The sequence below is a fragment of the Dermochelys coriacea genome, chromosome 2 (genome assembly GCF_009764565.3).
Source record: "Dermochelys coriacea isolate rDerCor1 chromosome 2, rDerCor1.pri.v4, whole genome shotgun sequence".
NCBI lineage: Eukaryota > Metazoa > Chordata > Testudines > Dermochelyidae > Dermochelys > Dermochelys coriacea.
In genome coordinates, this window is record NC_050069.1 from 258326946 (window position 1) to 258351561 (window position 24616).

The 24616-nt window shown below is 42.1% G+C and overlaps 1 protein-coding gene across 1 annotated transcript in view; it reads right to left on the bottom strand.

The window, feature by feature from the left end:
• Positions 1 to 12061: 12061 nt before the first annotated feature.
• LOC119850912 (sodium channel protein type 5 subunit alpha-like) overlaps positions 12062 to 24616 on the bottom strand; it is a 133839-nt gene continuing 121284 nt past the window's right edge. Inside the window, 4 exon segments of the mRNA XM_043509707.1 lie at positions 12062 to 13342; positions 15096 to 15366; positions 15795 to 15895; positions 16551 to 16692. Of these exon segments, the coding sequence (XP_043365642.1) occupies positions 12117 to 13342; positions 15096 to 15366; positions 15795 to 15895; positions 16551 to 16692 (1740 nt within the window). The 3' untranslated portion in view covers positions 12062 to 12116.

Below are 24616 nucleotides of genomic sequence, written 5' to 3' on the forward strand. Positions count from 1 at the left end.
GGGGCAAAACAAAGGAGGGGAGGGATTTGAAAAATGTACCCCGCAGCTCTATGCCATTGGTTCTGGCCTGCTCTCAGTGAAGGGAGCTTCCATATGGCCTGCCCAGCCATCTCTAAGGGAACCTCGACAACACATTGTCTTGGAGCCAGGTTTCACTGCGACCTGTTGTCTGCCTACCATTTCTATGGGGAGGTGCCATCCTCAGAAAGCCCAAAGGAGCGGATTGAGTTTAGCAGGTCTGAGGAGAAAACCCTCAAACTCTTATGAAAGCTGCACCCCAAAGGGACCCTGAGGCTGCAGCATGAGCTGCTCAGAGGCAGAGAATTCTCCAGTGCTCTTCTTGAGGGGCTGCTGGATGCCAGGATCACAGTCAAGAGCTGGCTTGTCCCCAGTTGAATGGATACAGGGAGCATCCCACTCTGAAGACTGGCTGCCTGGGAAGAAGCGAAAGAGAACAATTTTCACTTTTTCACAGGTGGGGAAACTGATGCAGAGAGGTTGAGTGACTTGTGCAGGCTTGCACAGGAAGCTTTTGTCAGAGCTGGGACGAGATACCAGGGCTCCTGCCTCCCTGTCCTGTTCCTGATAACAGGGCATTAAAGTAGAAAGAATTTTCTGGTGACTCAGTGGCTAAGAAAATACAACCTGGCAGGAGACACTCAGTGGATAGAACCTCAGATACTCTGTAACCTTGATTGTAGACTTGGGCTACCCTAAAAAAATCCCCTTTCTATCAGGCAGACTTTAAAACTTTGGATAAAATTTCGAAAAGCACCTGTGTGACTTAGGAGCTTCTGTCCCATTTCCAAAAATGACTTAGGAGTCTGAGTCCTATTTACTTATCTATCTCCCCACTGAGTTCTGAACTGTAAAAAGTATATCATATAACCACATCATCTGGCTTCACCCAGTTTAATACCTACTTCATCATAGTATCTTATTAACAAGAACTTCAAGCAATACAATATGAATCCTTACTCCATATTAATGAATGTAAGGTTAAGAAAAGAAAAGGAGGACTTGTGGCACCTTAGAGACTAAGAAATTTATTTGCGCATAAGCTTTTGTGAGCTACAGCTCACTTCATCGGATGCATACAGTGGAAAATACAGTGGGGAAATTTTATTTACACAGAGAACATGAAACAATGGGTGTTACCATACACACCGTAACGAGAGTGTGAGCTACTACCAGGTAAGGTGAGCTATTACCAGCAGGAGAGAGAAAAAAACCCGAAAACCTTTCGTAGTGATAATCAACTATTTCCCCATGTTTATTTTTCCCCCCTACTGTTCCTCACACTTTCTTGTCAACTGCTGGAAATGGCCCACCTTGATTATCATTACAAAAGGTTTTTGTTTTTTTCTCTCCTGCTGGTAATAGCCACCTTACCTGATCACTCTCCTAACAGTGTGTATGGTAACACCCATTGTTTCATGTTCTCTGTATATATAAAATCTGCCCACTGTATTTTCCACCAAATGCATCCGATGAAGTGAGCTATAGCTCACAAAAGCTTATGCTCAAATAAATTTGTTCATCTCTAAGGTGCCACGAGTACTCCTTTTCTTTTTGCGGATACAGACTAACACCGCTGATACTCTGAAACCAAAAATTACAAAAGTTTCTCCTTATAAGTCATTTTAACCAAAACCACTAGGTGGAAGTGTTCAACAAGTTTAACATTTATCTATCCTGCATTTCTAGTTTCATGACACCAGCTGCTAATATTCTCAGATTCTAAATTACTCCATAACTAATTGCCTTGTAATTTTAGTCAAATTTAAATCAAGATGGAGAGTATTTCTAAAAGGTATGCTCTGTCTAGTTCAATTACAAGTTACTGGGCTCACTGGAGGAATCATTGAGTGAAATTCTATGACCTGTAAAAAGAAAAGGAGTACTTGTGGCACCTTATAGACTAACAAATTTATTTGAGCATAAGCTTTCGTTAGCTACAGCTCACTTCATCGGATGCATTTGATGGAAAATACAGTGGGGAGATTTATATACACACACACACACACAGAGAACACGAAACAATGGATTTTATCATACACACTGTAAGGAGAGTGATCACTTAAGATGAGCTATTACCAGCAGGAAGTGGGGAGAGGAGGAAAACCTTTTATGGTGATAATCAAGGTGGGCCATTTCCAGCAGTTAACAAGAATGTCTGAGGAACAGTGGGGGGTAGGGTGGGGGGAGAAATAACATGAGGAAATAGTTTTACTTTGTGTAATGACCCATCCACTCCCAGTCTCTATTCAAGCCTAAGTTAATTGTATCCAGTTTGCTAATTAATTCCAATTCAGCAGTCTCTCATTGGAGTCTGTTTTTGAATTTTTTTTGTTGAAGGATAGCCACTCTCAGGTCTGTAATCGAGTGACCGGAGAGATTGAAGTGTTCTCCAACTGGTTTTTGAATGTTATAATTCTTGACGTCTGATTTGTGTCCATTCATTCTTTTACGTAGAGACTGTCCAGTTTGACCAATGTACATGGCAGAGCGGTGTTGCTGGCACATGATGGCATATATCACATTGGTAGATGCGCAAGTGAACGAGCCTCTGATAGTGTGGCTGATGTGATTAGGCCCTGTGATGGTGTCCCCTGAATAGATATGTGGACACAGTTGGAAAAGGGCTTTGTTGCAAGGATAGGTTCATGGGTTAGTGGTTCTGTTGTGTGGTGTGTAGTTGCTAGTGAGTATTTGCTTCAGATTGGGGGGCTGTCTGTAAGCAAGGACTGGCCTGTCTCTCAAGATCTGTGAGAGTGATGGGTCATCCTTCAGTATAGGTTGTAGATCCTTGATGATGCGTTGGAGAGGTTTTAGTTGGGGGCTGAAGGTGATGGCTAGTGGCGTTCTGTTATTTTCTTTGTTGGGCCTGTCCTGTAGTAGGTGACTTCTGGGTACTCTTCTGGCTCTGTCAACCTGTTTCTTCACTTCAGCAGGTGGGTATTGTAGTTGTAAGAATGCATGATAGAGATCTTGTAGGTGTTTGTCTCTGTCTGAGGGGTTGGAGCAAATGCGGTTATATCGTAGAGCTTGGCTGTAGACAATGGATCGTGTGGTGTGATCTGGATGAAAGCTAGAGGCATGTAAGTAGGAATAGCGGTCAGTAGGTTTCCGATATAGGGTGGTGTTTATGTGACCATTGCTTATTAGCACTGTAGTGTCCAGGAAGTGGATCTCTTGTGTGGACTGATCCAGGCTGAGGTTGATGGTGGGATGGAAATTGTTGAAATCATGGTGGAATTCCTCAAGGGCTTCTTTTCCATGGGTCCTATCTATGACCTGTGTTATGCAGGAGCTCAGATAGTAGTGTTTCTCAGCCTTTTCAGGTTGGGGACCCCTTATTTGAAGACAAGAATTTTCACAACCCCCTTACGTTTTTACTCTTAATTTTATAGAAAATGTATCAGTGGGAACAACGGTAAGCCTATGTAATTTGTGTGTTTTGAAAAGTGGACAGATAAAACTTTAACTTGAAAGGCAAGTTTGTGCAGGAAGTAAGAGAATGAGATTTTCTTTGTTTTAGATGGTAATAAAATTTCTACCACCTTCTAACCCCCCGATTGCCTTTCATGGCTTCCCTGGTGGTTGTAATCCATCTATTGAGAAACAATGGACTAGATAATCAGAATGGTCCCTTTTAATAACGATAGTCTCAACAGAGCATTCCAGTTTCAAGTCTATCCCATGGTATAGCTGCTGATATAACTAACGGAAGTGGGTGTTTACTGGTTATTGCTAAGTGGTCCAAAAATCTTTCCATTAATTCATGTTCTGGTCAGGATGTGCATGTGAAAGGAAATTAGCACGGTGATTACTATAATTTTCTGTCAAAGGTGTGTGCACTTAAGCTAGGAGACGAGGTATACCGAGGAGAGCTGCAGTATCACTGGTTGTGGGGGTTTTCACTTCCCTTTCCTATGGAGATATTTACTGGAGCTCCATCACAGGCAGAGGTTAACTGATACCACAAAATGTTATCAAGCAAGTTTCTAGTGGAGTCATGCTGGAATCAGTTCTTGGTCTTTTGCTATTTAATCATTTTTACTAATGACTTGGAAGAAAACAAAATGATTACGGATCAAGTTTGCAGATGACACAAAGATTGAGGGAGTGGTAAATAATGAAGAGGCCACTGATACAGCTTGATCTGGATCGCCTGGTAAGCTGGGCATAAGCAAACAATACATAGTTCAATATAGCTTAATGCAAAAAAGAACACGCCATACTTACAGGATGGGAGAGATTATCCTGGGAAGCAGCAACTTTGAAAAAGACTTGGTGATAATGGTAGATAATCACAAGAACATGAGCTCCCAACGTGATATTGTGGCAAAAAGGACCAATGCAATCCTTGGATGCATAAATAGGGGATTATCGAGTAGGGATGTTATATTACTTCTGTATTTAGCACTGGTGCAACTGCTGCAGCTGCTGCTGGACTACTGCTTCTGGTATCCACACTTCAAAAAGGATGTTGAAAAATTGAAGAGAATTAAAAAAAGGGTAACAGGAACGATTAAAGGATTGAAAAACATGCCTTACATTAGACACTGAAGGAGCTCAATCTGTTTAGTTTATCAAAGAGAATGTTTAGAGGTGACTTGATCATGCTGTATAAGTACCTACATGGAGAATATATTTAATAGAGGGCTAGCAGACAAAGGGATAACAAAATCCAATGTCTGGATATTGAAGCCAGAGAAATTCAGACTAGGAATAAGGTGCAATTTTTTAAGTGCGGGAACCAAGGGTTGTGGTGAATTCCCCATCACTGTAAATTTTTAAATCAAGATTGGTTAGATAAACTCTAGTTCAATCACAACAATTGGCCATGAAGCAGGAATTAATTCAGAGATGTCTTATGGCCAGTGTTATGCAGGAGATCAGAAGAGGTAAGCATAATGGTCCCTTCTGCCCTTAACATACAAACATATGAATCTATGTTCTTTTGGTGTCCCAGAGTCTCCTGCTTGTTTAATAGAAGAGTGAAGATGAAGGTTGGCTAGTCTCCCAGCCAGGGTTACAAATGAAAAGGATTCAGAGTAGCAGCCGTGTTAGTCTGTATTCGCAAAAAGAAAAGGAGTACTTGTGGCACCTTAGAGACTAACAAATTTATTAGAGCATAAGCTTTCGTGAGCTACAGCTCACTTCATCGGATGCCAAATGCTTGTAATTGTACATTTTTGCGAGGTGGGATTCATAGATACTAAGGTCAGAAGGGACAATTCTGATCATCTAGTCTGACCTCCTGCACAGCGCAGGCCACAGAATCTCACCCACCCATTCCTGCGAAAAACCTCACCTATGTCTGAGCTATTGAAGTCCTCAAATCGTGGTTTAAAGACTTCAAGGAGCAGAGAAGCCTCCCTCAAGTCACCCATGGCCCATGCTACAGAGGAAGGCGAAAAACCTCCAGGGCCCCTCCAATCTGCCCTAGAGGAAAATTCCTTCCCGACCCCAAATATGGCGATCAGCTAAACCCTGAGCATATGGGCAAGATTCACCAGCCAGATACTACAGAAAATTCTTTCCTGGGTAACTCAGAACTCATCCATCTAATATCCCATCTCAGGGGATTAGGCCTATTTACCCTGAATATTTAAAGATCAATTAATTACCAAAATCACATTATCCCATCATACCATCTCCTCCATAAACTTATCGAGTAGAATCTTAAAACCAGATAGATCTTTTGCCCCCACTGCTTCCCTTGGAAGGCTATTCCAAAACTTCACTCCTCTGATGGTTAGAAACCTTTGTCTAATTTCAAGTCTAAACTTCCTGGTGGCCAGTATATACCCATTTGTTCTTGTGTCCACATAGGTGCTGAGCTTAAATAATTCCTCTCCCTCTCCTGTATTTATCCCTCTGATATATTTATAGAGAGCAATATATCTCCCCTCAACCTTCTTTTAGTTAGGCTAAACAAGCCAAGCTCCTTGAGTCTCCTTTCATAAGACAAGTTTTCCATTCCTCGGATCATCCTAGTAGCCCTTCTCTGTACCTGCTCCAGTTTGAATTCATCCTTTTTAAACATGGGACACCAGAACTGCACACAGTATTCTAGGTGAGGTCTCACCAATGCCTTGTATAATGGTACTAAAACCTCCTTATCCCTACTGGAAATGCCTCTCCTGATGCATCCCAAAACCGCATTAGCTTTTTTCACAGCCATATCACATTGGCAGATCATAGTCATCCTATGATCAACCAATACTCCAAGGTCCTTCTCCTCTTCCGTTACTTCTAATTGATGCGTCCCCAACTTATAACTAAAATTCTTGTTATTAATCCCTAAATGCATAACCTTACACTTCTCACTATTAAATTTCATCCTATTACTATTACTCCAGTTTACAAGGTCATCCAGATCCTCCTGTATAATATCCCGATCCTTCTCTGAATTGGCAATACCTCCCAGCTTTGTATCATCTGCAAACTTTATTAGCACACTCCTACTTTTTGTGCCAAGGTCAGTAATAAAAAGATTAAATAAGATTGGTCCCAAAACCGATCCCTGAGGAACTCCACTGGTAACCTCCCTCCAACCTGAAAGTTCGCCTTCCAGTAGGACCCATTGCAGTCTCCCCTTTAACCAAGTCCTTATCCACCTTTTGATGTTCATATTGATCCCCATCTTCTCCAATTGAACTAAGAATTCCCCATGTGGCATGGTATCAAATGCCTTACTGAAATCTAGGTAAATTAGATCTACTGCATTTCCTTTATCTAAAAAATCTGTTACTTTTTCAAAAAAGGAGATTAAGTTGGTTTGGCACAATCTACCTTTTGTAAAACCATGTTCTATTTTGTCCCATTTACCATTGACTTCAATGTCCTTAACTAATTTCTCCTTCAAAATTTTTTCCAGGACTTTGCATACTACAGATGTCAAACTAACTGGCTGTAGTTACCCGGATCACTTTTTTTTCCTTTCTTAAAAATAGGAACTATATTAGCAATTCTCCAATCATTCGGTACTACTCCTGAGTTTACAGATTCATTAAAAATTCTTGCTAATGGGCTTGCAATTTCAGGTGCCAATTCCTTTAATATTCTTGGATGAAGTTTATCTGGGCCCCCCGATTTAGTCCCATTAAGCTGTTTCAGTTTCGCTTCTACCTCACATATGGTAATAGCTACCTCCATATCCTCATTCCCATTTGTCATGCTACCATTATCCCTAAGATCCTCTTTAGCCTTATTAAAGACTGAGGTAAAGTATTTGTTTAGATATTGGGCCATGCCTAGATTATCTTTAACCTCCACTCCATCCTCAGTGTTTAGCGGCCCCACTTCTTTCTTAGTTTTCTTCTTATTTATATGGCTATAGAACCTTTTACTATTGGTTTTAATTCCCTTTGCAAGGTCCAACTCGACTCGACTTTTAGCCTGTCTCACTTTATCCCTACATGTTCTGACCTCAATAAGGTAGCTTTCCTTGCTGATCCCTCCCATCTTCCACTCCCTGTATGCTTTCTGCTTCTTCTTAATCACCTCTCTAAGATGCTTGCTCATCCAGCTTGGTCTACAACTCCTTCCTATGAATTTTTTCCCCTCTCTTGGGATACAGGCTTCCGATAGCTTCTGCAGCTTTGATTTAAAGTAATCCTAGGCTTCCTCTACCTTTAGATCCACAAGTTCTTCAGTCCAATCCACTTCCCTAACTAATTTCCTTAATTTTTGAAAGTCAGCCCTTTTGAAATCAAAAACTCTAGTTGCAGATTTATTTTTGTTAATCCTTCCATTTAGTTTGAACTGAATTAGCTCATGATCACTTGAGCCAAGATTGTCCCCTACAACCATTTCTTCTATGAGGTCCTCGCTACTCACCAAAATTAAATCTAAAATGGCATCCCCTCTAGTCGGTTCAGCAACTACTTGATGAAGGAATCCATCAGCTATCGCATCTAGGAAAATCTGAGCCCTATTATTATTACTAGCACTGGTCCTCCAGTCTATATCTGGGAAGTTAAAGTCTCCCATGATCATGCAGTTTCCATTAGTATTTACTTTATTAAAAACATTAAAAAGGGCTCTATCCATATCCAAATTAGATCCCGGAGGTCTATAGCACACCCCAAGCACTATCGTAGGAGAGACTCTACTAGTTATCTTCCCCAATGTCATTTTTGCCCAGGCGGACTCTGTCTTATCCATTGCATCGCTTCTTATTTCTTTACATTCTACCTCATCATTGATATACAATGCTACTCCACCACCTTTACCTTTGTTTCTGTCTTTCCTAAACAGCACATACCCTTCAATACCTGTAGTCCAGTCATGACTACTATTCCACCATGTTTCTGTTATCCCTATAATATCTGGTTTCACTTCCTGCATCAGTAGCTCTAGTTCCTCCATTTTGTTACCTAGGCTCCTCGCATTGGTGTACAAACATCTTAATTTTTGCCGTTTGGCCTCGCTCACATTTTGTACCCTATTAGGCACAGTCATTCTACAGCCAGTGTAACCTATTAGACTAGTATCCACGCCGCCCTCGCTCCTTATATACATTCTCCTACCCACAGCTGTATCTTTTCTTACTTTGTCTTCTTCCCTCTCAATGCTAAAATCTGGCGTGGAGATTACCTGGACATCTCCCAACCATCTCTCCCAAACTCCTAGTTTAAAGCTCTCTTTATCAGTTGTGCCAGCCTCCATCCTAGAAGTCTATTTCCTTCCCTACTCAGATGAAGTCCATCCCGAGAGAACTGTCCTCTGTCCGTAAATGCCTCCCAGTGGCCATACATCCCAAAGCCCTCCTTATAGCACCACCGCCTAAGCCATCTGTTGACAGTCATAATCTTGTCACACCTTTGTTGCCCTTCTCTAGGAACAGGAAGGATCCCACTAAAGATCACCTGAGCCTCAATTTCCTTAAGCATCTTCCCCAGCCTAGCATAGTCTCCCTTAATACTTTCCAGCGAGAATCTAGCCATATCATTTGTTCCCACATGAAGGATAATTAGGGGATTCTTTCCCGCTCCCTTTAGGATCCTTTTCAACCTCAGGTCTACATCCCGTATCTTAGCACCCAGAAGACAGCACATCCTTCTATTCTCTGGATCAGCTCTAGTTACAGGCCTGTCTATTCTTCTCAATAAAGAGTCCCCGATCATATAGACCTGCCTTTTCCTGATGATGGTGCTATTCTCCAGTCTCTCCCCTGTACCCTCTAGCTGCAAGTTCTTTCCATTCCTATTTTCCCTTATAATCCTCTTCAACCCATCCTTTATCCTCCTGGGGCTCATACTTGGTGTAGTCTCCCTTGACTCTTCCCCTTTTCCTATAGGACTAGCCTCTCTTCTCTTCTCCCTTGCCCTTCCACCTTCAGCAACTACCTGATGAGCCCCTTCTTCATTTTCCAACTCTGCAAACCTGTTCCTAAGCTCTATTTCTCCTTCACGTGCCCGTCTTTTCCTCTGCCTGATTCTTTTAGTCACATGCTTCCATGGACCACTTTCCTCACCCAGTCTCCCCTCAAAATTCCCCAGCCCTGCTTCCATTTGTGAGTCTGAGCTTTTCCCTTCAGATACCTCCTATCTTTGCTCCATCATCTGCTCAAACCCCTTCCTAAACTCAACCAGACTTTCCACCTGCATCTCCAAACCTCGGATCTTTTCCTCCATCAGCTCTATCAGACGGCATTTCATGCAGAAAAAACTCTTACCAGGTCCCCCCTCCAGGATCATGTACATACCACAGCTTCCACAGCCAGTCATCCTCACTGTGTCTTCCACTACAGGAGTCACTCCCACAGCTGCCTCCGTATCTGTCATCGCCTTCCCACCTAAGTCCTGTTAATCTGGGAAACACAAGCCACACCAAAAAGACCACCTCCCTCCAGCAAAAGCAAACTCCAAACAAGCACCACAATACAAACTCCCCTTTCAAACTCCCACTCAAACTCCCCTGTTTACAGCTCTGTTTGCTAGCTCCTGTGCCGCTGCAGCTGTCTGTGCTGCTGCCTGACTGGCTGGCTACCTTTATAGGACCTCTAGTCAGAAGCCCCACCCCCTAATCAGGATGGGGATGGGGGCTTCATAGACTTGTACATAATTCAAAGCTTTGAGAACTGCAAGATCGCTGGTGTGCAGAATGCTAAATATTGTATGTGTGCAGTGCACAAGATGGGGCAGGTACCTACTTCATACAAGGACGTGTGCAGGAATTTAAATTTGACTGGTTTTGGAGGGTATTTTAGAGTAGTAGTCAGGGGCTGGAGCAGAGAATAGTGGTCAGCTGCTGGGGTTGGAGCAGTGGCTGGGCTGGGTCAGGGGCCAGAGCAGCGGCCGGGGCCGGAGCAGTGGTCAGAGAGGGGGCAGTGAAAGGTCAGCAGAATAGTTCCACTGATTTCAATAGTACAGAGTCACAGACTTCAATGAAACTATGCTGATTCACACTAATAAAGGATAATGCCCATGGTGTCTAGCTTCAAAGTACAGGGAGAAAGTAACAGCATGGGCCCAAAACTCCATAGTGAGAGACCATTTACACCAGGAGAAGCAGGGGGAATAAAACAGAGAGAAAGAAAGATAAAAGGCATTACAAATATTATTTATTATTTTTTGTATTCAAATAGTACCTTGAAGCCCCAATTAAGACTGGGACCACATTGTGCAAGGCACTGTACATATGCAAAGTAAGAGCCAGACCCTGTCCAAAGAGCTCACAATCTAAATAGACAGACAGACAAAAGTGGGAGAAAGGGAGATTTATTAAAGGAAGTATTATTATTCCCATTTTATAGAGGGGAACTGAGTGAAAGAGAGATTAAGGTACATCTGCACTGCAGTCAAATGTGATTTGCCTATGGTCCTATGGAAAGTCGGTAGCCAAGCAAGGAATTGAACCCAGATCAGAGCCCCAGTCCAGCGCCTCAGCCACAAAGCCAAGCTTCTTTTGTCTGAAAACACTGTGGGGAAGAAAGGAAAGCTGTGCTTCCCCTGGACCAGTTACCCTTGATAGTCACATGAATCTTGCCACTTTTTTTAATCTTACCTTGAAAAGTGATTTACATATACAATTAACAGTTTTAAATATGGAATGTAAGTGTCAACAAAGACTTGAGTGGTCTTGTGGCTGTGAATACCAGACAATGCAGCAGAAAGGAAGACAAATGAAAAGCAAAATGGTTCATACAGAAAGTATGAACCCATGTACCTCAAATAAGTATTTACACACATGGTAGAAGAGACTGAAGGCAGGCCAAGGTGTAGAGTTCTTTGTGGAGAAGTCCCAGCTAATGATATCATGATGTCATAAGAGTCACAAAGATCTTTAGAAAGAAAACATGGTGAAGATAAAGATGTCAACTTCATAATTCCAGAGGAAAAGCAGTTTTGTGTAAAAAAAATATTCTAATGTAATTCATTTCTGTTTCTGGAATGTTAAGTATTACATTTATTATGTCATTATACTGCAGTAACTTACAATAGTATACATACCATGGCTATTGTTTAAATTCATCATATTGGAGGAGTTCCAGTACAGTTTGACATATCAATGGGTCATGCAATAGCAATGTTTATGATATGTGTGTCACAGAACTGAAAAGATTGGGAGTCATTAGTCTACCAGGTTTATTATCAAAGTGTTAATTACGCTAAATTTCACCCTCTCACACTTCAAAACCCTCAAAAACCATTACATTTACTCCCACCCCTTTCCCAGACAGCTATTTCTTTCCAGATATCTTGAAACTTATTTTCCACTTCTTGAACGAGGTCCATAATGAAGAAAACCAATCTAAGTGGGTGGGTGTTCGGTTAGCAGAAGTAAGCAAAGTGCAGCTCTAATCAGCTCTGTGTCTGGGCCATAGTAACAAGAGACCAAGGATTCTGCCTTAATTCACGACTGCCACCAATATAACAGTTATTACTCTACACAGATTCTTCCTAGGTATATCTAAATATAAACACTGAGTAAAGTTGAATGTAGCAGGGTCAAAGGTGACAGCTTATGAACTCCCACAGTTAAGGGTAGAATAATTCTTGTTTCTTTTGCAACTAATGTTTAAAAAGAAGGCTGCTTCGGTTGCTGCATATTTACCTCATTATATTCTGTGAATATTTTAAAGCATTATTAACAAAATATTAAACAATGGGTTCTTTATCTTTGTCTGGAGATAGCTGACAACCTATAGGGACATCACATTTGGAAGATTCCGCCGCCTTTACCTGGAGGTTGTCATTAGTGTCCACGGTGACACTGTCATAGGATGGAGGGAAAGAGATTGAAGACAGAGTCTCGGACTTGTCTAGATTCCTACCATAATTTTCATTCACCATGAATGCAATGAGGCCTTCCTTCTGTGAAGAATCTTCAAGGATGTCACCATCACAAGTTCTAGGATATAAGAGAGAGGCCTGCTTCATGGACCGTTGAATCAAATGACTCCTATAGGCCCTCTGGATAATAATGGCAGAAACCTCCTCTTCTTTGTGTCTGAGCGTGGTTGTGATTGGTTCATGAAAAAACCTAGATGGATTAGCAGCCATAAACTTTTCCTCTGTCTGTTCTTTTAGTTTGTCCATTTCCCCAGATTCTCCTAGCACCCGTTTGGTAAAAGCAAACAAAATATCCAAACAGTGAATCCTATCTCCACTGGCCAAGGGAAGGTCCATTGCTAGGAGCTCAATTTTGTTTGGTTTGGCTACACGTAAAGGTTCTGCCAAAGCATGTGCGAAGTTTGAAAGTGCAGAATACTCAATAAATTGAGTTGCTTCAGGATCAAACTTCTCCCAGATTTTATAAAACATATCAAAGTCATCTTCACCTAAAGGATCTGTACTTTCCTCAGTGGCAACATTGAAGTTCTCTAAAATAACAGCTATATACATGTTTACAACAATGAGAAATGATATAATGATGTAACTTACAAAGAAAATAATACCCACAGCAGGTTTACCACATTCTCCCACAGCACCTTGTATGTTTGGATCACAAAACGGAGGTCCAGTGTTTAAAATAGGACTGAGAAGACCATCCCAGCCAGCAGATGTTGTCATTTGGAAGAGACAAAGAATGCTATTAGCAAAGGTTTGGAAGTTGAACATGTCATCAATCCCACTCTCCCATTGAACATAAGCAAAGTTAGCCATGCCAAAAATGGCATAAATAAACGTGACCAGAAAAAGGAGAAGACCAATGTTGAACAGAGCAGGAAGGGACATCATTAAGGCAAAAAGGAGAGTTCTAATTCCTTTGGCAGCTCGGACAAGTCTTAGTATTCGTCCAATCTGAGCCAACCGAATGACTCTGAAGAGTGTAGGCGAGAAGTAATTTTCAAATGCATTAACAATGTCAGAAAGCAGAGTGCCTTAAGAAAAAAAAAGGAATTATCAGTTAGAATTTCTAATTTTTTTGTGAATTAGTAACTGAAAGAAATAATATTATTCATAAAACTGATATCTCCCTGACATTAATGTGTTGATAATCTAGCACTGACAGCTCTTACAGGAAAACTTACATATTTAAAAAAAAAGATTAATGGCTTAATCTGTAAAAGTTTAGAAATTAAAAAAATAACACACCTTTATGGAATTGTATGTTGTGCCCACAAAATCTGCGAGCTGCTGCACATGGAAAACACACATGTGTATTCAAGTAGATGTTTTATGTGCAACATTTTGCCAGTGGGTGCAAAGGTTATGTGACTGTGTTTTAACATTTGGTCCTAAAGGTTGAAAAAAATCAAAGCTCAAACAAAAAACCAAAACATAACATCAGAATCACAGGCACTTAGATGCCTAGATGAGAACCAAGTAGGCAAGATAGACAGAAACAGATAAAGTAAATATAAGTAATCTATGCTAACAGTGCGGCTTTTGGCCCCTCTCTTGTGATTTGACTACTTTATTAGTCTGATAATGCTGCCAAACTAATGGAGAAGGTCCATTTTCACTAGCAGTAGAGTCTATTCTTTTAGATCCAGAGGTCCCAGATTCAGTCCCTGCAGATGATTACTCCAAGGGTGTCCTTACACAAGGAAAGGCTAAACTTATTCTGGCCCTTCTAAAGCGTTCCATTGCAACCCCAAGTAGTCTCATATGACAACAAAAAAGAAAAAGGTAATCTTCTAAAAATCATTTGGTCATAACTTGATGGAAATATCTATAGATTTTTTCACGATAGAAGAACAGGATTTTTTTCTCTGGTTGTCCCTTTAGATCTACTTATTTATTTTTGCTATTTTCTGGGAAGTCCTTGAAGCAACATGCACTATAGAGAAATACTTCTCTTTTAAGGGAGATATGTTTTAAAATTCTCCTAATCATTATGGGCTTTACAGGGACCACTTTTTTGCTCCTCCGTTTTCACCCTTATGTCATCACAGAGGTGGTAGAAAGGGAAAGAGGAAGAGATTAGGATACATTTGTCCCACTATTCTTATTGCTCCTCCAAATATGTCTAATAGCGTGGGGCAGTAGACATGTTTAAGACTGGTGGAAAAAAGGCCAACTGATAATTTTGCATAGGTTTTGTAATAACTTTGATAAAGAAATCTACATACATGGTCCTTTTTATTGGTATTTAATCAATTGACTTTTTAATGTGCTATAATAAATAATTCCACAAAAGGCTATCTTGGACATTTCTAAAGGTGTCTCTAGAACAACTGTGCCCTTTAAACATGTAACAAACTTTAAGGATATACTTTTTCTCTGTCACTAATACTTTGCATCCTTTGTAGAACTGATTAACAGATTTTATTCAGAAAATGTACTAAGAGCATAAAAAAGCATATATTCCTCTTAAAATGATGAAAAGGCATGAAATTTACATTTATTCATTCATTTTTTGATGTTTCCAGTTAAGTTAAATTAATTTTTCCCCCAAAATGGCCAATGGTGCCAAAAATGCATATGGGTCCAAATGTGATACCTAGATACCTAGGGAACCCAGAAAGGGTAGGAGTAGACTTCCAAAACCATACGGCCAACTCCCAGAGCGGAAAGGGGGAGGAACAAAATGGCAGCAGGAGGGGTGGGGGGCATGGAAACATATAAAATAATATATGATGATGAAATATAAAGGGCTATTACTGAGCTTGTTGGTATATTTTTACCTACCAACAATAGACATAATGACCACACTTAAATCAAATATGTTCCAGCCATTGGTGAAGTAGTAGTGTCTCAGAGCCAACAATTTCACGATGCATTCTACAGTAAAGATGGCAACAAAGAACATGTTGATTTTGTTAAGAACGTCAGTCTTCCTTATACTTTGATCATCAGTTTCCACCATCATAGTGATCATGTTAAGGCAGATGAGAATCATGATGATAACATCAAAGGCTTGGCTTGTTACAATGTCAAAAAAAACCCCTTGGTATTTGTTCTGCGGAGGGGGGGGGGAAACAAGAGTATTTAGTATTAGTTATGAAAATGAGGCTATGCTTAGGCATGTGTATTTACTTACTAGTAGTCTTTATATGTTGCAATGTTATTTAATTCCATTATAGATAGATATATTAAAGAAAGGTAGAGTATAAAACATGACAGCATAATTCCCTTCCCATTCTGAAGGATAATCAATTTCAGGGTAAATATTTCTGCAAAGAACTTCATTTATTCTTTATAATCCTTCAGTGGCAATTTCTTGGTACAGAATTAATTCTATGAACATTCTCTGAACATCAGTGGAAACAAATTATATATTATGTATATTATATATAATTAATAAATTTTTGGGTGGATTAAGTTTATTTTACTATGGATTTTCACTGATTAGAAATATTTTAGTTGGAAGAACTCAGGTGGTCTCACCAATGGCCTTGGAATGGGTTTTTGGGGTTTCTTGGATCCCAGTTTTTTCATTGCGTTATAATATTTTCTCTGTTCTTTTGTCATAAAGATGTCTTGTCTACCTAAGTATATGGAGATAATGCTACTGTTACTATTGATGAGAAAAAAATCATTGCCCTGCAAGAGTCTAAAATATTGGAAGTAAACATTTTTTTTCTTTTTCTGCCCTCTTATTTCTTGCTGTTACTAAACCCTCTCACAGTACCTAATTTGGACCAAATGCATTTTAAACAGTTCTGTAGTAGCACTCCACTGGCTCAGAAAGCAGGAAAATGACTAGCTACGAGCTCAGGCACATGAGGGAAGGATCAACTTGTTCCCTTCCCCTTGACCTCCTGTTGTTGCTGTCCTCTACCAGCTCTGGCGCACTGCCCAATCCCAGAGCTGCTCCTCAGACCCTGTCCCACAGTGCTTAGCTCCAAGGTAGGGGAAATAGCATTCAAGGGACTGCGTAGCTGACTTCACAGCCTCTTGAATCAGTGCTGCCTCTGGAGCCAAGAATTACATGGATGGGAAACATGGGAAAGGAATGGCGAAGGGGAAGCACTTCTTAGCACTTCACTTGCAATGCTGCCTCAATTAAATTCAATACTGATGCTATTCCATGTAATAAATGTAAATAAATGTTGTAAGAGCTTCAGTGTACAGCTGGCATCCTATACTCTGAAGACAGCATGTAAGGGATATATCAGGGGCTTGGAAACATATCCAATATACTTATCTTTTTCTTTTGTTGGTTAAAATTGTCAATAATGACACCAACAAAAAGATTCAGTGTGAAGAAAGATCCAAAGATGATGAAAACCACAAAATAGAGGTACATGTATAGATTATGTTCCTTCCGTGGCTGCTTTTCTTTCTGCAAAAATGATAACCAAGATGAAAAATGACTGAAAACAATATGGCTCTGCTCCTAGAAGGAGTTCCAAATGGGTGCCTCGATCCCACCATACAGAGTTCATTGCAGGATATCAAATTTACTACATCACTACATATCCTGAAAAAAGTTGTCTAGTTAAAAAAATCTAGTGGGTAACAATAAGTACTCCTGACACAATTCTGTGCCCCTGCAGGAGCATAGAATTCATATGGCCTGCATATTTCTGTGCAGAAAAATGGGGGAAAAAATCTGACGGGGGACATGAGCCTCTTCTCCGATAGCCCATTCAGTGCATCTATTCCAGCGTGCCTGGAGCAGCCTCAGAGATGGGGGAGAGGGACTGGGTGTGCGTGCCTGTGTGGTTAATCACTGGCGGGCGGGGGGAGGGAAGGCTAGGCGTATGTGTGTGCCAACAAGAGAGAGAGAGAGAATCTGTCCCTCTCTCTTGCGACTGCAGCTCACGGCATGGAAGGGTAGAGCTTTTTATTATGCACGAGGCTGGCTATGTCCTGGAGGCACAAATATAGAAGCGTGCCTCTGTAGTAACATTGTTAAAGTTGTACTTGTGGCACCTTAGAGACTAACAAATTTATTAGAGCATAAGCTTTCGTGAGCTACAGCTCACTTCATCGGACGCATTTGGTGGAAAAAACAGAGGAGAGATTTATATACACACACAGAGAACATGAAACAATGGGTTTATCATACACACTGTAAGGAGAGTGATCACTTAAGATAAGCCATCACCAGCAGCAGGGGGGGGGGGGAAAGGAGGAAAACCTTTCATGGTGACAAGCAAGGTAGGCTAATTCCAGCAGTTAACAAGAATATTTGTTGTTATATTTATATTGTTAAAGTTGCTGTTGACTTTAATTGAGCTCATTCTCTGAGGCACAAATGTAGCAGCCTGCCAGTGTAGTAACATTGTTAATGTTCCTATTGTTAGTTAACTGTTTCCAGTCTCAGTCAATTCCCCCAGGAGTATAAAACCTGTAAAAAGTTTTAAGGCTGCTACATTGCCAAAGTGATGTAAAGGAGCCTTATTATAATGACAGTAAGGGAATCCTCAGCTAGGATCTGTGTGCTTTCTCACTTTTTTCCTGTGCCAAAGTGGCACAATGTGGTTAGAGTACAGCTCAGGATTTATTTTACTTACCCATTTAAAAAAAAAGACTGAGGGCAAATAAAACATTTACTAAGCAGTCAATAAAATGTCAGGACAATCAGAACCAAGCACTTCCCAAAGTACCCAGCCAGATACAGGACAATGATTAGCAAAACTGTAGGATTTTCATGTATGAAAGTCTGAGCAAGTTAAAATAACATTCTACTTTGGGGGGGGGGGGCTGTTTGGTGTTCTGTAATGTAATTTAAATGAAAATCCAGGATTATAACTGGAATCAGGGTATGCTACCAAGTGTTTGTAACTTAACTTTCATTTGTTTAGTAAATGCTGTGACTTTTTTCTGTATTGTAGTTTAAATAGATTACCAAAACAATTGAAATTGGGGTGATTATATTGCATTATTATGACAAATAAAATATGCAGAATTTTGAGTTTTTTGGCACAGAATCTCCCCAGGAATAAATAAGTCTTGCATTTCATGGGTACACTTGAGGAGGGGAGAGAAAATCTACAGTGTGACTGTTGGATAAAGTTAAATCTAAGGACACCACAGAAGATGTGCATGACAATTTTACTGAGAGCAATGTTTCTCCGAGCACTTGACTATCCTTCTTGGTGACCTGAAAATATCTCCTAAAAATAATATGCCAAATTTTCTGTTGTCAATTAAGTAAAGGGGCAGTGAATTTGGTCCAATGTATATTAGTGGTGTCATAAATATAAAGGGAAGGGTAAACACCTTTAAATCCCTCCTGGCCAGAGGAAAAACCCTTTCATCTGTAAAGGGTTAAGAAGCTAGGATAACCTCGCCGGCCCCTGACCAAAATGACCAATGAGGAGACAAGATACTTTCAAAGCTGGGGGGGGGACAAAGGGTTCTCTCTGTCTGTGTGATAATTTTGCCGGGACCAGAGCAGGAATGCAGGTCAGAACTCCTGTAAAGAGTTAGTAAGCAATCTAGTTAGATATGCCTTAGATTCTGTTTTGTTTAAATAGCTGATAAAATAAGTTGTGCTGAATGGGATGTATATTCCTGTTTTTGTATCTTTTTGTAACTTAAGGTTTTGCCTAGAGGGATTCTCTATGTTTTGAATCGGATTACCCTGTAAGGTATTTACCATCCTGATTTTACAGAGGTGATTCTTTTACTTTTTCTTTAATTAAAATTCTTCTTTTAAGAATCTGATTGCTTTTTCATTGTTCTTAAGATCCAAGCGTTTGGGTCTGTGTTCACCTATGCAAATTGGTGAGGATTTTTATCAAGCCTTCCCCAGGAAAGGGGGTGTAGTGCTTGGGGGATTTTTTTTTGCGAGGGGGGAAAGACATTTCCAAGTGGGCACTTCTCCTGTTCTTTGTGTAACACTTTGGTGGTGGCAGTGTTTAACCTAAGATGGTAAGAATAAGCTTAGGGGGTCTTTCATGCATGTCCCCACATCTGTACCCTAGAGTTCAGAGTGGGGAAGGAACCTTGACATGGTGGCAAAGCGGTGGAATTAATTTAAAATCATTTTGAGATTTTTTTTGAACCAGAAGCACAAAAGGATTTTAAAAGATTTTAAAGGGTTTTGTAAAAGGAGACAAAGCAACAAGCATAACAAAAGGGAGCTTGTTTGTGAGTTGGAGTTTCTCTATCTAAAGGCAGGGTAGTTAACCTCCTGCAGGGAAATTCACAAGTTCTTCACAGACCTGAAGAATTTTTTTTTAAGCTAAGAGCAACTAGAGGGTTTTTCTGTCTATTTGCCTGGAGACAAAGGTGTTAGGTTTTTTTTTAAAAAGGATTTTTCTGTAGGCTGACAATCACTATCAGAAAACATAGCATGACAGGGTCAGTCCAGATGGCTGTAGGAGAGTAGTAGAAGGCAGATATATTAGCCCCAGACTAAGTAGGTCCCTTTTCCCTGGTTAGGTAACAGGGAAGGTTCCAGAACAATCAGGAACCTTCTGGAGACAATTAAGACAGGTTGATTAGAACACCTGCAGCTAATCAAGAAGCTGCTAGAATCAATTAAGGCAGGCTAATCAGGGCACCTGGGTTTTAAAAAGGAGCTCACTTCCGTTTGAGGTGTGCGTGTGAGGAGCTGGGAGCAAGAGGCACTACGAGCTGAGAGTGAGAACATGGACTGTTGGAGGACTGAGGTGTACAAGCATTATCAGACACCAGGAGGAAGGTCCTATGGTGAGGTTAAAGAAGGTGTTGGGAGGAGGCCATGGGGAAGTAGCCCAAGGAGTTGTAGCTGTCGCACAGCTGTTCCAGCAGGCACTCTAGACAGTTGCATTCCACAGGGCCCTGGGCTGGAACCTGGAGTAGAGGGTGGGCCCGGGTTCCCCCCAAATCCTCCCAACTCCTGGTCAGACACGGGAGTCGTCGACCTGGACTGTGCATTCAGAAAAACGGTCAAGTTGAGGGCTGCCGTGAAGCTCCAAGGCGAGCAAATCCGCCAATAAGCGCAAGACCCACCAAGGTAGAGCAGGAACTTTGTCACAACAGGTATCGGGTTACAGCACAACCTATTTTTTTTGACAAGCCAAGTTTGTTTGTTTTATTTCTAACTCTCGGGTGTAAAGTTAGTTAAAAACAGAGAGGCAAACGTGAGAGAGCCCAAGGCAGAAACAGCCAAAGAGGCTGACCACAGGAGAGCTATAGAGGCAGAAAAAAACCAAGAGGCTGTCCACAGGAGAGCTATAGAGGCAAAGGAAAAAGAAATGGAGGCAAGGGAAAAAGAGAGGAAGCATGAACTGGAGTTGGAGAAGGTAAGGGCTGAGCGGAATCTACTGGATAACCCTAACAATCCTTCCCCAACAATCCACAAATGGGAGCAACTATGTCCACAGTATGATGAATCCAGTGATATTGCTGAGTATTTTCTCAACTTTGAGAGACCTGTGCATTCTTCATAAAATTCCTGAAGCTCACAAGAGGACCACATTAGTCGCAAAATTGACTGGAAGAGCTCTGGATATATTCAATAAGATGCCTATTAATGAGGCTTCTACTATAATAAGTTAAAGGATTTGGTTTTAAAGCAATTTCAAATTACTTCTAAAACGTACAAAGTAAAATTTCGAACCCTTAAGAGGAGGCCTGGACTAAGTAATGTGGGTAAGTAAATGGGCCAAGGAAGGGTCATCACTAGCTTTGACGGAATGTGTGATTTGATAGCTCAGAAGCAAATCCTGAATATGTCCAAGGAGGAAATAAAACAGTGTTATGGGATAAGGAAATAGACTCAGCAGAAAGCCTTGCTTCTTATGCTGATCGATACGAGCAGTCCCAGACCGCCAGAGAGGCGGGGCAAGCCGGAAAAAAACAGGTGGAGGGAGGAGAGAGGAACAACACCGGTCGCAGTTGGAGCGGATACCAGAAGGGACACCCTCAGACAACACCCTACTACCGGGGGCAGCTCAAGGCCCCAACTACACACCAAGAAATACTCCAGACACCTTATCGTCCTGCCACACCATTCTCCAGCAACCCACCTTGCCCCAATGACCCATCAGCTGGATGATGTTTTAAATGTAATGAGCCTGGGCATGTAAAGGCCAACTGCCCCAAGCATCCCAACAGATTACAGTTCATTGCACCGGAATCACATCAGAGGTCCTCATGCCCAGATACCTTCCAGATTCCCTCAGAGCGGAGGGAAACTGTGAGTGTGGGCGGGAAGAAGGTCACTGCGTAGAGGAACTCTGGAGCACAAGTGTTGGCTATACATGCTTCCTTAGTGGACCCCAATTTAATCAACCCAGAGATCCAAGTGACAATTCAACCCTTCAAGTCCAACTCTTTCAATTTGCCTACAGGCAAGTTGCCTGTCCAGTACAAGGGCTGCTCAGGAACGTGGACTTTTGCAGTCTGTGATAATTATCCCATCCCCATACTGTTGGGGGAAGACTTGGCCAATCATGTGAAGCTAGCTAAGAGGGTGGGAATGGTCACTCGCAGCCAGGCTAAGCAAGCTGTCACACCTAGCTCTGTTCCGGAAACTTCTACCAGGACCCGGTCAAGGGTGATAGAACCGGACTTCATGCCAATGTCTGCAACAGCAGTAGTGGATCCAATCCCAGAGACCCAGACAGAACCAGCCTCAGAACTGGAACCAGTGGAACAACCAGCACCTGATCCATTGCCAGCACTGAATCCAGTACTTGCAACCCCAACACCAGAGGGCCCCACCGAACCTGAATCAGCAGCAGCCGATAACCCTACACAAGAGGCTCAGCCGGAGCCTGAACCCCAACATAGTGCACCAGCGGAGAGCGGTTCACAGTCAACGGAAACAGCCCCATCCCCTACATTGCTTCCAGAGGGACCAAGCCTCGGTCCACAATCCAATGAGGAACTGATGTCTCCAGCATCAAGGGAACAGTTCCAGACCAAACAGAAAGCAGATTAAAGCCTCCAGAGAGCTTGGATGGCGGCACGGAGCAACCCACCGCCTCTCAGCTCTTCTAATCGATCCAGGTTTGTTGTAGAAAGAGGACTTTTATACAAGGAAACTGTTCCTGGTGGACACCAGGAAGACTAGCATCCTCAGAGACAGTTGGTAGTTCCAACTAAATACCGAGTAAAGCTCTTGAACTTAGCCCATGATCATCCTAGTGGCTATGCTGGGGTGAACAGGACCAAAGACCGTTTGGGGAGGTCATTCCACTGGGAGGGAATGGGCAAGGATGTTTCTACCTATGTCCGGTCTTGTGAGGTATGCCAAAAAGTGGGAAGACCCCAAGACCAGGTCAAAGCCCCTCTCCAACCACTCCCCATCATTGAGGTTCCATTTCAGCGAGTAGCTGTGGACATTCTGGGTCCTTTTCTGAAAAAGACACCCAGAGGAAAGTAATACATACTGGACTTTCATGGATTTTGCCACCCAATGGCCAGAAGCAGTAGCTCTAACCAACACCAGGGCTAAAAGTGTGTGCCAGGCACTAGCAGACATTTTTGCCAGGGTAGGTTGGCCCTCTGACATCCTCACAAATGCAGGAACTAATTTCCTGGCAGGAACTATGGAAAGCCTTTGAGAAGCTCATGGGGTGAATCACTTGGTTGCCATGCCTTACCATCATCAAACAAATGGCATGGTGGAGAAATTTAATGGAACTTTGGGGGCCATGATATATAAATTTGTAAATGAGCACGCCAATGATTGGGACCTAGTGTTGCAGCAGTAGCTCTTTGCCTACAGACCTGTACCACATCCCAGTTTAGGGTTTTCACCATTTGAACTTGTATATGGCCGTGAGGTTAAGGGGCCATTACAGTTGGTGAAGCAGCAATGGGAGGGGTTTACACCTTCTCCAGGAACTAACATTCTGGACTTTGTAACCAACCTACAAAACACCCTCCGAACCTCTTTAGCCCTTGCTAAATAAAACCTACAGGATGCTCAAAAAGAGCAAAAAGCCTGGTATGATAAACATGCCAGAGCGTGTTCCTTCAAAGTAGGGGACCAGGTTATGGTCTTAAAGGCGCTCCAGGCCCATAAAATGGAAACGTCGAGGGAAGGGCCATTCACGGTCCAGGAGCACCTGGGAGCTGTTAATTACCTCATAGCATCCCCCACCTCAAACCGAAAGCCTAAGCTGTACCATATTAATTCTATAAAGCCCTTTTATTCCAGAGAATTAAAGGTTTGTCAGTTTACAGCCCAGGGAGGAGATGACGCTGAGTGGCCTGAAGATGTCTACAATGAAGGGAAAAGTGCTGGTGGCATGGAAGAGGTGAATCTCTCCATGACCCCTGAGTGTATGCAGCGACAGCAGATCAAGGAACTGTGCACTAGCTATGCGCCAACGTTCTCAGCCATCCCAGGACTGACTGAATGGCCATACCACTCCACGGACACAGGTAATGCTCACCCAATTAAAGTCCAACCTTACTGGGTGTCTCCTCAAGCTAAAACTGCTATAGAACGGGAGATCCAGGATATGCTACAGATGAGTGTAATCCGCCCCTCTGGAAGTGCATGGGCATCTCCAGTGGTTCTAATTCCCAGATGGGGAGATACGTTTTTGCGTGGACTGCCATAAGCTAAATGCTGTAACTCGCCCAGACAACTATCCAATGCCGTGCACAGACGAACTACTAGAGAAACTGTGACGGGCCCAGTTCATCTCTACCTTGGACTTAACCAAGGGGTACTGGCAGGTAATGCTAGGTGAATCTGCCAAGGAAAGGTCAGCCTTCACCATACATGTTGGGCTGTATGAATTTAATGTACTCCCTTTTGGGCTGCGGAATGCACCCGCCAGCTTCCAATGACTTGTAGATGGTCTCCTAGTGGGATTAGGAGAATATACAGTCGCCTACCTTGACGATGTGGCCATATTTTCGGATTCCTGAGCAGAACACCTGGAACATCTACAAAAAGTCTTTGAGCGCATAAGGGAGGCAGGACTAACTGTTAAGGCTAAGAAGGGTCAAATAGGCCTAAACAAAGCGACTTACCTTTGATACCAGGTGGGTCAAGGAACTATCAACCCCCTACAGGCCAAAGTGGATGCTATCCAAAAGTGGCCTGTCCCAAAGTCAAAGAAACAGGTTCAATCCTTCTTAGGCTTGGCCAGTTATTACAGACGATTTGTACCGCAATACAGCCAAATCACCGCCCCACTGACAGACCTAACCAAAAAGAAACAGCCAAATGCCGTTCAGCAGACCAAAGAGTGTCAGAAGGCCTTTAATCAGCTTAAAGTGACACTCATGTCTGACCCTGTACTAAGGGCCCCAGACTTTGACAAACCATTCCTAGTAACCACAGATGCATCCGAGCGTGGTGT